Source organism: Falco punctatus (assembly GCF_963210335.1).
Source record: "Falco punctatus genome assembly, chromosome: 11".
NCBI lineage: Eukaryota > Metazoa > Chordata > Aves > Falconiformes > Falconidae > Falco > Falco punctatus.
The window spans coordinates 11,663,708-11,676,433 of NC_137591.1; the positions used below are offsets into that span (position 1 = coordinate 11,663,708).

The 12,726-nt window shown below is 42.3% G+C and overlaps 1 protein-coding gene across 2 annotated transcripts in view; it reads left to right on the forward strand.

Moving 5' to 3' along the window:
* EIF2B3 (eukaryotic translation initiation factor 2B subunit gamma) overlaps positions 1-12,726 on the forward strand; it is a 102,186-nt gene that overhangs the window by 42,233 nt on the left and 47,227 nt on the right. Inside the window, exon 6 of one of the 2 annotated variants that reach the window (XM_080406159.1) lies at positions 8,039-8,128. The exons of the other annotated variant lie outside the window; for it this stretch is intronic. Within the exon in view, the coding sequence (XP_080262285.1) occupies positions 8,039-8,128 (90 nt within the window). The remainder of the gene's footprint in view (positions 1-8,038; positions 8,129-12,726) is intronic. 2 annotated transcript variants of the gene reach the window in all.

Sequence of the window (12,726 nt, forward strand, 5' to 3'; positions counted from 1 at the left end):
TTTATTATGAATCAAAAGTGAGGCAGAAGCAGTATGTTCCAGGGATGGAAATCAAAAGGAAACAGGTCAAAGCATCAGCTGAGGAAGCTACAGACCCTCGAGGAGCAGGAGCCGAGTATAATTCACTTAGAGTAGATGAAGGAAACGAGCATTGTCAGACCTACTGTGGAAGACATCCTACATGGGCTGGATTTGGGTAGGGTTTGGTAATTTAAACCATTACACCTGAATTTTTCCCATCATTGGATTCAAAGCGCATGTCGTCTTGCTTTCTAGACTGTAGGTGCTGGGGGGAGCCAGATGCCGCCTTGTCTTAACACACACGTATTACTCGTCTCTCTCCCTCTCCTTCCTTCTAACCTTGATGACCTTCTACCAGACTCTTGTCAGGTTGTTATTCGTTCCCATGAAACTGTTTTGAATGCCAATATCTTCTAAAGAAAGGCTCACGTACATGCACCTTCTGTCATAAGAGCGCATTTGCTTGTCCGGCGAAGATCCTAGCAAAGGCAAGTGAGTGATCAGGTATGGCCTATCCACAGTAACAGGCTTAAAGAGATATTTTTCATTTTAATAAACTGGTGGTACAGAAGTAGGTGATTTTCGTGAGGTACCTGGAAGGCTGCTCACAACAGGAAACCCAAAGGTATGTGTGACAGCTCCAGTTTGTTGTACTTCTGGGCCCTGTAAAGTGAAAGGGAAACACAATGATTATTTTGACTTTGTTTTTTCCACTTCTGCTTTTACTTGCAGTTTAAAGTTGGGGTATGGAAGATTTGTTTTTGCCTGTGTGGTTTAGTAGTCCAAAGGTATGCCATTACCTTGAATTCCCAGATTTTGCAGATCATAGATTCTGAATAAAACCCACCTCACTTGGGAGGTGCAGAAGGTCTTTGGAGCCTCATCGAGCCAGGCTGCGATCAGCCAGTCACACTGCCAAGTACAGTTTTGTTTGCCTGAGTCTAAGCCAGTGACATAAAGAAATTGTGGCAGCCTTGCTGTGTTTAAGCTATATATTGCTAGTGACCTGCAGCTTTGACCTAGTATTCAGTTTCACTGTTTCCCATGCATTTACTGTAATTATTTGATTTAAGAAAATATATCATATGTCTACTGCGTAGCCCTTTGGGAACTGGTATAGGAGGGATCAGCAGGAGCTGCTGTTCTTCAGTAGCCTCTGGACAATCCTCCAGCCTCAATTGTTTGCTTAAAATTTGTTCCTCTTATATATTGTCATCCTTTCAGCCCTGGTGATTTTAGGGAACAATTATTTACTAAGGTGAGTTTTCACGAAGCAGGAAGCAAAATGAGCTGAAAATTGGAAATGATTAGGGTTTCCAGGTGCAGACTTTTTAGTTCTTTCTCCTTCTTTAGCAAAGAAAGCATTTCCCAAAGCTTGATTAAATCTCTTAAATCATAGTTTAGCCCAGCATGAGAAAAAGAAGCTCAAATACCAGATCTGAACCAAATGACTAAGCCATGTCTGTTGTGTTGGAATTTAATTGGTTATAGTGCACAATAATCTACTTTATTGTCATCCTGGCCTTAACTGTAGCATAAGATGATTACATTGAATGTGTATAATAATAAGGCTTACACTTTGTATATACTGCTTTAAATATTTTGGCAGACCATAGAAAGAACCTTTACGTGCAAGGCTTGATTAATCCTTTTCCTCTGTGTATAGAACAAGTAGCTGCCAGAGCTCAAGGGTAAAACCTATTAATAATGTCTCTGGCAGTCCCCGCCCTCCTTCACAGCGTATTCTCTTCTGTTCACACTGAGCTCCAGACTTATTATCATTTTCGGTCTCTCTCTTTTGCTTTCTCGGTTTCTACATAGCAATTGTGGTATTCTAGCAAACTTGAATCTAGTATCAAAGTGTCTAGTATAACATATTTGCATGAACTCTGTTTTTCCAGTGACAGGGAAGGAGAAGAGGGGCAGGGGCATTGTGGGGAGCCCAGCCCCTGTGTTATTTCCTACAGCTGTTAGCACTCGGTACGGTAGAGAAGACCCTTAGAACCACGTTTAGGGAAATGCTTTCCCCAGCAGCTGTGGCTGGTGTGCTCCCAGGGGATGCGTGTGCATCCAGCGACATGGGAGTGCTCCTCCAGCTTGGGGTGGGTGAGGAGTCACTGCTGCTCTTGTTTTCCTATGGGGAAGCTGAAACAGGGTGAAGAAAAACATTTTATAGAAGGTCATGGGATAAGTGGGCTGCGCAGCCACTGGCACCCTCGCTGTTCAGTGTCGAAGTCAGGAGAGGTGTTAATGTTGAAGCACCGTGTTGATGCCAAGATAACGACTCTTGCTACGGGAGGTCTCACTGGCTTATTGTAAACCATTTCTGGCCTTGAACAAATATTAATCCTGAGTTCTGACTGCTAACCTATACTTTTTATACTAGAGAAAATGATTTAATCTTTGGCTTTCAATGAAAGTTGGTTCCTTTACCAAAAAGTTTTCAGCATGTTTTTGTCAGAAGTAGGTTCATAGTTTGTATTATAGTCTCATGGGTATATTAATAATATAATACAACAAAGAAAAATGGCATGCGATGAAGGTTTTGAATGAAAAATATTTATTATTCGGAAGGCTTTCAAGCAACTTGGGTCACTAGATCAATAAAACATTTTCATTTGGAAAGTACTTCCCATTCCTGCTGCAGCCTGGGGAAGCAGCAGCCAGGAGGGTGGGGGGGTGGGGTGGCTACCAGAGCTGCCGGTGGGCAGCTGATTCAAGCTGCGAACCTGCCGTGTCCTCCCGTGCCAGGTCCTCCAGGGACCAAGTGACGTCTTTGAAAAGAAGGTAGTTATAGAACTGGAGGAAGGGGTGAGGGGTGCCTCCGAGCTGGAAAGGGGGGTCAGGGCCGGCTTGAAATCTTGGGTGATTGCCTCCCTGTGCCCCTCTCCACTCCAGCTCGCCCATCACCGAGGTGTGCCTCGTAGCCAGAACCGAACCAGCCGTTTCCACCCGGGAAGCAGCATCGCCCAGCACACGCTGCCCCCCCCCCCACCCCACCACCCCTACCGCCCGGGCGGCGGGAGGGGGCGGGGGCTGGGGGGGCCCGGCCAGCGCTGCTACAGCCGCGGCCGTTCAGCCCGGAGGTGGCAGCATTTCACTGGTGGGCAAAGGAGCCCTGGGATACAGTGGGGACATTCATTTGGCTAAGTGCTTGGGGAGCTTTTTGGCCAAAAGTACTGTGTTTAAAAAAAATAATAAAAATAAAAATATTAAGGTCATAAGGTGTCCGGGATTTTTGAAGAGCCAATGTAACAGTGGTCTTTTATTAGTAGCGAGTTCACAGCCAAGAGCCGTCCCGTAAATGAGCAATGCGATTTAGGGATTATTTCCCGCCCCCCCGCGCCCCCCCCCCCCCCCCCCCCTTAAAAGTAGGAATGCTTGAGACATTAAAGGTGATCTGGCAGCTTTTGCTGTAAGACTTCTCTTCGTGTTGATCTGTACACTGGCTTTGTATCCACACGAGAGCATCACCTCCGTGCACACAGTCAGGGGTCAGCACCGTGTGTTTGAACTGGATGGCACACTCGTCACACCAGAATACAGTTTGTAGTTTGGAGGATAGGAAGAATGCGGAAGACTGCTTGGCTACATGGACTATGTGAGCTATATGCAATTAATTAGGAAAGAAATGAGCATGGAATGCATAGTTTGCACTTAGCGTGCTGTTATTTATTTACTTATTTTGGAGGGATAGGGAGGAAGATGAACTAACACCCCATAAGCCCACAGTGGATGTAATTCGGATATCTGTTCAGGAGCCAGGTTAATAGCAGATATGATTGGACTTTTATTGTGTCATTGCTCAGATTAGCGTTAGAACATGGACAGCCCCAGGTCCCTGAGTTTATTTAAAGACCTTCATATTTTCCGTCAACAGCTGTATGAAGTTAAAGGGAAAGAGGCCATGGGATTTCTCTTTCTCAGCTAGTTTATTTGTGAGGTGGTGAGGTTAATGTGGCAATATCCCATGCTTAGTAGAGAGGCTTTTTGGCTTTAAGCATTGTGTGTGCTCCCTTCAGATTTATGATTTTGACCCCGGCCTGGCATTATCACACTGTCAGTGGGAGTGCAGGGCTGGTTTGAACCTCCAGCTCTTGGTGGTAACCTCTTTTAATTAGTTTACAGTTGAAACAATTGTCGTCTTTTTTGCCTTTAAACAAGGGAAGTTTGCTGTATCAGTGGTTGATTTCCCTGAGGGAGGAAATCCTGAGAGAGGTTATCAGGGAGAGAAAAGCTCTGGGCTCCACTTACAAAGCATTGCCATGTACGAGGCATGCATCAATCCTGTTAGTACTGCTTATTATTTCACAATGGCCCGTCAGGAATTACGGGCACGGACCTTTCTAAGGACTCTGGCAGACCTTTATGCACTCTCATCCCGAGTCAGGATTTTGTGGAATTATGTGCTAATAAAAGCTAATTTTACACATTAAATTGCATTCTTTGAAATTGGTCTTTTAATTGCTGATCTTTCCCTGACTTCTCCACAGATCTCTCTGAGCCTTCTCATTGTCGATTTTCTGCCAGGGAGCCCTCCGTGCCTCATCATTAGGGCTAAAATTTCCCATCACTTAACATAACACACGGAGTTTACAACTGGGAGCAGCCCCCTCCCTTACATGGGAGCACAGACAATAATAGACACTATAGTGGCAGCACCAATAGGAGTTTTACCATGTATTTTAATGACTTGTGCTTGATTACATTTGCTAGATTGAACTGAAGTTCATTTAGTAATTGGTATGATTCTTAGAGGGTTCACATTTGACAGTCCTTGCTCATTAAAAAGCTCCAACAATGGCTGTTAAACTTTCATCTCAATGGTGACCCTCTCAGATACATATCCAGTCTTTTTCTTTTGATAAACCACCCAACCCGGCATTCATTAACACTTAACCATCTGCAGCCAGCCCTTTCTAGTACCTTCTCCCTTGCTTTGATGATATTATTGAAAGCCTTCTGTATTATCTTCCTCAGAGTGATAAGTCTAGGTGCATCAGCTCTCAGCAAATGCATTGTTTGTTATTTGATTCTCTGTATCAGCTGTTCCTTGCAACAGGCTTATTTTTCATATGTTGTAAAGATTAACTGATGGAGTGGGAGATCAGAGGCATGAGAAGAGAGTGTGGCTTTCGATATTAGTAACCAGATGCTCATTTGAAATGGTGATGGAGTTTGCTGTTATCTGTTAGATTATTTGGCTCCTTTGCTTTTACCTGAAGATAACTGTTTTAAGCAGTAGTCAATGAAAATTAGCATCATCTTTAGTGGCTTGCTATGATAGAGTGCTCTTATCAGTCTGGTTTAGTGTGGCTATTCTCTCCTTAAATCTGGTTTACAGAAATTGCAGCTTTGTTTATGCATGTGCCCAAACTTGCCTGTTTGACCTTTGAAGCTGTGATTATAATATTAATCTATGGGACTATTCTGTTGCAAATCACTTAGGTGGTCTGTATTTCAGAGGATTTTCATTGGGGGACCTCCCTCTTGTCCAGCATGATGTTCTGTTATTGTTAGTATATTCTACATTGAAAGCTAACTCGGAGTGGCATTTCAGTACGTCTTGTCTGGCTGGGGTTTTTTTGGGGGGGTGGGGTGGTTTTGTGTGTGTGATGGAGCTGCAGCTAGGATAGCACTGTGCTACTGCCTGTCCACTTGCACTGATTTTGTATAACTTTCTTACAAAGTTGCTTAGCTACAGAAAGACTTGGTACAATACTTGTGTGCAGACACAAACTTCAGCCCACAAATCCTCGGTGTCCTGCAGTGTAGCTAAATAGTGTTATTCCAGTTTGCAGGTGGGGAGACTGTATGTGTGAAAGCTGCACAGACACTGGCAACAGAACCAGCATTTATTGAGGAGTTCCTGTTTTACACTCTTCTACTTGACGTCTAGTCCTTGCAGCCTTCCCGGCCTTGTGTTTAAGGAGGGGTGTGACAGATCTTGAATAGAGAGAGAACTTGGCATTCTGGCACTAAAGAAACTGTGTCCTATTTGTCATCTTCAAGTTAAGAATTGGGGTTTTTTTCCTTCTGTTTTTCCCTCTCCTTCCCATGTTGCATCCCTTTCTATTTTTTTATATTTCTTGCTTTGTTACATTGTTTTGTTCATTTTCCCAGCTTTCCTTCCTGCTCTATTTCTTTCCATTTGTCTCTGACCCATTTCAATAAACTGTTATATTCATTATATAAATACAAGGGAGCCCTTTTTCTTAGAGTAGATATGAAAATTCTCCTTCATAAATACACAAAATGTGGAAACCATCCCCAGGATGCAGAGCAGGAGGGAGTCTGCTGACTTCCAACTGCAAGACCTCATTAAAATTAGTGGATTCCCTATCCTCTTTGCATAAGGAACATTGCTATTTGGGCTGACTTCCACAGCAACATCTGGGCCACTGATAACATCAGTACTGGAGCATTGCTAGGTGAGCTCATGTTTTGTTAATGAAGTAATCTACTGAAAGTGCATATATCATTTTTTAGTACCACATACTTTACTGCAGAGTGTTGTACTACTATTATAGGAGCTTTCCTTTGCAAGTGGGACTTAAAGAATTTCTTTAAAGTTAATAATATGCTTAACTTGCATTGAATGGCATGCTTAAGAAATGCCACTGAAATTATAAAATGTTAAGATTTAAGTACTCTGGTAGTTCAATGCATTATTTGAGAAATGCACTGGAAAATGGCTTACTAGAGCACCTGATAGTCTCCTTTGGTGTTGCCAAATATTCGGTGTGCTAGTATGGGGGGGCAGGGGGAGAGATGTGTGCCCTAGTTGTGAGTGATCCCTCTGCTGAGCTCACTAAATAATAAAAGTGATCATGATCACAACCATCTGACTAGCATGTTCTGAGCTAGGCGAACAAAAGTTGGATGGAATATACTGGTGAGATATGTTCATTCAAACTTCATTACAAAATCCAGGCATCAAGGAAGGAAAAATGAAAATGGAGACAATTTCAGGTGTGAATTAAAATTTCTCTCGTTACAAAGCCTCTGGACTGTGAGTACAGTTACAGATTTCTTGAACAGCCCAGTGTATTCCCTGACCATTGTGTTTTGCCTTTTTTAATTCGCAAGCTAAATATTCCTGTGGCTTTTCTGCCCTGAGACCTGGTGGTGACTGTTCAGGCAGCCAGAACACACTCAAATGAGGCTACAGGTGCGTGGAAGGGAAAGTAATATTGGCATAAAATAACTAGCTACTTTGAGAAAGGTTCCAAAAAGGGTTTCCACTAAGAGCAGAGAATGCATAAAGAGAAGTAATAGAAGTAATCAATGAGTTTTTATGATTTAAAACTTTGTTCTTAAAATATTGAAGCTATTGAAGGTTTCTGAATTTCTGAAATATTAACCTGCCACTGGTCTGAAAGGGAAGAATTCCCTGTTTGCCATTGTTTGGCTAATGATGAGCAGGAATTTCACTGGTCTTTTCCACCTTACTGGGCTGGATAGGCAAACGCTTTGTAATTGAGCTTTGGCATTCATTTGTAATGTGTGGTGTAGGAAAGGTGAGCAGACCCCATCTCCTTCCCCTATTACCCTCCAGGAAGTGTTGGAAAAAATACAGTAGCGTTGTTGTGTTTGCTAGCAGAACATGCACAGCCTTGCATATTAAGGCAGGCACTTAGCCAGCAGCTTTGAATTATTGTACCCTGACACTACCCACTGTAACTTTTAGCACTCTGGGCCCATTACTTTGGCTTCCTGCCCAGTAATGTGCAATTTCCACTTACATAAGAAGATGTAGCAGGAGTAATGACTCCTTGGAGGAGGTGTTTTCTTTCGCAGCAAATCAGCCCAGGGCCAGCAGGTGTAAGTTTATAGACACAGTCCAATAATGGCAGCCTGCACTGTTCTCTGTTAATCCAGCAGTTGATGGAAAGGAACAGATCTGCCTTTGCATAGTTTTCACTATCCACTGCTTTAATTGCGAAGTCAAACTCTTGTAAATGGCCACACAAAGCTAAGCTCCATGATTTTTCTTTTTTTTTTTTTTCTTTTACAGGCACCCCAGAATGCACATCAGAACAGGGCTGATGGATGCTCATCTCTACTGTCTGAAGAAATATGTGGTAGACTTCCTTGTAGAAAACAAGTAAGAAACCAAGCAATACACATGGTAGTAGCAGGAGTTTGCATAGACATATGGTTCATACCAGAGCTTTTAAAGGAAGATTTGTTTCATTAAATTGGCAAGTGTGAAACAGAAATGTGAAAGAAACCAGTTTTCAAAATGCTTTAACTACTCTAAAAGGAATGCCAAGCATTATGTGTGTTTCTTATTCAGACCTTTTTTAAATTTAAAAAAAAAAAATGGAATTATCTAATAACAGGATAAAGTGAAAGCCAAAATTTTTGCCTCTTTTCTGCATCCCTTTTTTTCTGAATGTATCTGTGTTTTTTGGCTGTTCATTTCACCAGGGCTCCCCCATTGTTAGGGCTGTGAATACATTTCTGACCTTTGATTTTCCCCACCACAGTCTGTTTTGGCCTTTGCAATCACCTTTTCTCTCCCCCTTCACATCCACCATCACTGCAGGTGGGCTATCTCTGTAGCATCCTATGTTTTTAGCTTGTGATGTTCCTCTGTCAAAACTCTGAGACCACCCACTGAGAGTAAGAAAAACATCCATTTATGGAAGTGGAGAAAGATCTTAGCTATAATATTTCATGAAACAGATGAAAAAAACCCCTGTTTATCTTTAAAAAACAAACAAATGAACAACTCCCCTCACAGTAAGTAGTTCAGTTTTGGAAAGATGTCCTCTTCCTAGACTTTTTTTAGTTCTCTTATAGCCATTACATATATTGAGTGCTCACTGAGTTCTCAAGAGTTTTTCTCCCCTTTTAAGTGAGATGAGAGATAAAGGGACTAAGTGTAGTGTTCATAGGACTTTTTATTAGCAAATTAACTGACATGTGAAAAAACATTGAAGGGGGAAGGATTTGTGTTAGTCTGGACCATATACAAATCTGGTGATGCAGCTGGATACATGATTGAAGGAGCTCTTCCAGAATAAGGTTCTGTGAGTAAGTTAAAATTAAGTGGAAAATCTGTGTTAACCCCCAGGGCAATTTCTTACCATGCATAAGAACAAAGCTTATCCGATACTTTGACTGGCACGTGGGGGCATTGTGCAAGTCATTTTAGTTCCCATTTGTGTATGGGAACATGTCTGAAAGGTAAGAAAGCTTCAGGAGCAGCAGATGCTTTAATCTGAAATAAACCACTTATTCAGTGTATTTTAGAAAGTTGGTGACAGTTTGTACTTCTTGTATTTCCTGTGGTAGCATGAAGCAGTTTACACCTTTCTTTTGTCATAATACAGCATGTAGGACTTATTTCTTGAAATCCTAGCCCTGTTTTGCTGGGATTAGACATTTCCAGAATATTAGACATTTCACACATTTCAGTTTTTTCTCCTTGGTATTTCGTGCTGTTTTGAATTTAGATCATTAGGTTTGTGGGACAAGGACAGTCTTTGTCAGACGTGCCACAGTGCATGACACAATGAAGCCTGTAAGCATAAATAGTAGTAACTTCAGATTTCAAGGCTTTATGCTGTTTCCATTGAAACTGGTGAGATCTTTGGCTTTGTCAGTGGTGAAATTTTACCTTGTATTAACCAAAGCCAGCAGAGTGAAATCCTGCTCTGAACTCCTCCAGTTGCCCCCAGGTTCCCCTAGAAGAAATCTACTGACTTTTTTAAAGTATGGCCAAACTGACTACAGTTGGTTTTGTGGATTTTTTTTTTATTATTATTTTCTATAGAGAGGTCATTCTCTGTCTTCGCTATTTTTGGAAACTGGTGCTGCTTTTCTGTGACTCTTCCATGATAAATACATAATTACAGCAGCTAGACAGCATTTCTTAAGACTCGATAGCAATATCTGGCTTACTAATGGCAGGTAGCTGCTTCATTCCCTTTATTACACACATGCTGCTTATTCAGTCAATTGAGAGAGACCATCAATTGCAAGTAATGTGCTTAACTGGCAAATCTGGGTAATGGGACTTTTGCCATGAGGAATAACTTGGGCTTTCAGGCTTCTGGCATTGGTGGGCATTTGCAGTTGTTTTTCTTCTCTGAGGAAGGGGAGGACAGTGCATACCCAAAGATCTTTCCATGTTTGGCAGCAATATGCCAGGACTTTTGAAAGACCTTGTGGAATATTTTTTGCCTCAAAAGTACTGACATCTACATAATTGTTTGGGTTTAAGGATTCTTTTTAATACTTTGTTTTTCAGTCCAGAGAGAACCTAGAGTAAGATTTTGCTCTCTGCAATTCCGCACCAGGACTGGAGAAGCTCAGATGCCTTGTTTAAGTTGTGCATGTTTAAAACTAACAGCAGGGACTGAAATGAACAGTGAAGCTCTTGTACGGTGCCAGGAAGTACTGACACAGTGTACTTCCTCAATATTACAATATTTACATTGTGTTAATATTTTAACAGCAGGGTTTGATGGCAGGCAGAACACCTTTTTTCATTGTTTGTAGCTCAGTGAAGCATTTACTTTTCTTTCAGTTTTTATTTTGACATACAAAACCAGAAAAGACGTTGCCCAGCAGTAAAAAATAGAGATCCTAAAACTGGCTGTAGCTCAGTCTTTTGCACAGGAAAATTATGATTACTTCCAGGTCAAAGAATTACATGAAAACTAATGTAGTTATGTGTGTGGGGTCTGTTGCTTCAAATGGGATAAAAGCCCAGTGTAGTCCCAGCTTAGCTGCAAAGATGTGCCAAGAACAAGCTCTCCCCAGGTGAATGTAGTTTGTATATAGCTGCACCTGTAAAGGTAAATTGCATTCTTCCACTTTGATCAGGTTAATACATGCATTGTATATAAAGTCCAAAGTTACTATCAACTACTATGAAAATAGGGAAAAAAGAACACGAAATGGCTAAATCTTAGTTTGGTCTAAGTATGTGAATCTTGGTTTAGGATTTGGGACAACTTTGTGATACGACCCATCTAGAGAAAGGCTGAATTTATTGTTCAGCTCCAGCATAAAGTTATGATGCCAAAACGTTATCATCAGCTCAGCCACTGTCTTGCTTTGAGGTACTAGACAGGTCCCTTAATTTTTCTGTGCACTTGTTTCTTCTTCTGGGTGGGACTGTTTGGAGAATAATCAGTATTTGTTTGGCAGCAGTGAGGTTCTACTATGGGGTGTATTAGGAGAGGTCAAAATACTGTTTGGTAGTCTGTAACTCAATTCACATTCCTTTAATACGTTTTTATGAATTGTTTTAAAAGAACTGAATAGTAGGTTCTCCTGCCTTAAGTTTTATTGCACTATAGCAAACCAAACAAATTCTTGAGTTTTAAAACGCAGAGTTTGTTAGTGCCTTTGAATAAAAGTCAGAGGAAATGGTTTGTTTATTAGAACCCCCTCAAATGTGTATGTCCAGACAAAAATAAAAAGTATCATGCCACTAAATTTTTTTTAAACCCCTGGAATTTATTTTTTGGGGAATTAAACTGCTTTCTCTTTCCTCTTCTAGGAAGAAAAAATGCATTTTAGCAGTTAATCCCTATATCCATCTTTGTCACCCACTAGTTCAGCACTGGATCCTAGTGTAATTGAGTCCTCAAGGGCAGGACAATTCTCCCCTGTCTGAATTTACCAAGGTCAAAAGCTTGTGGTTCCACAGTGGCTTGGGGAACAGCTGAAGAAGTTCTTGTCCCTATCAGTTTGTTATTCCATGCAGCTGAAATTTATTCCTTCCCTTCTCTGCACACTCCTGCATCACCAGGACGGGCTGGTTATCTCAGTGCTCCTTAGTCAGCTCCAGTGCACTGGCAGCCCCTGGCAGGGTACCAGCAGGGGAGCTCTCAGAGCTCTGCCCTGGGATGTACATCTTCACCCCTGCATCCGCAGCGGATACCCAGCACTGACAACCTCTGGGTCTGTTCCCACTAAACTCACAAGACGTCACAGACCATAGCTGCTACCAGCCACGTCTGCACAGGGACTGTGACCTCAATGTGAATAAGCAGCAGCTTGTTTGGGCTGAATTTTCTGCTGATTGTAACTATCCCTGGGGATTTTTTTCTGCAGAGGTCTTTGGTTCTTCCCCAGGTTCCTTTCTGCATCAATGAAGTTAGAGCTGATGAGGTTGGTCTTCATGTGGCAGATGTACTGAGTCTGCCAAATTGTATCACATCTTTTCACAGGAGGGAGGTCAGTTAAAAATTTGATCTTCCTGTATTCAGGCGAGAGCTTTCATTTCCTAAACATTTCCTTTTTCAGAATAAAGCTAACCTTACAGGTGCTGCGCGTTGTGGCATGGGGCAGGTGAGCGCAGGCCACGTATGGTGCAGGAGCTGCTCTGCCAGCACAGGGCAGGGATAGTTGAAGGTGAACACCTGCACCTCATGATGAACTGCACAATATTGCTTTTCTTAAAACGATCATTACACGAGCTGAGCCAGCAGGCTAGACAGAAGCAGAGGCTGTAGCTGGCTGGGGGCACGGCTCCACCCCACAGCTGGCGGGCCTCACACCCCTGGGGCCCTGGGGTGGCAGCCAGCACAGTAGCCAGTCCCTTTTTTGGCACTATCCTGAGTGCTAGGTTGGAATCCTGCCTCACTGCTGCATTCAGGGCAGATGGAAGAAGAGAGTCCTTATTCCCTTTCCCCTGTGAACTTCATCTGTAGTGGAGGGCAGGATCTAGGCCTGTGCTTC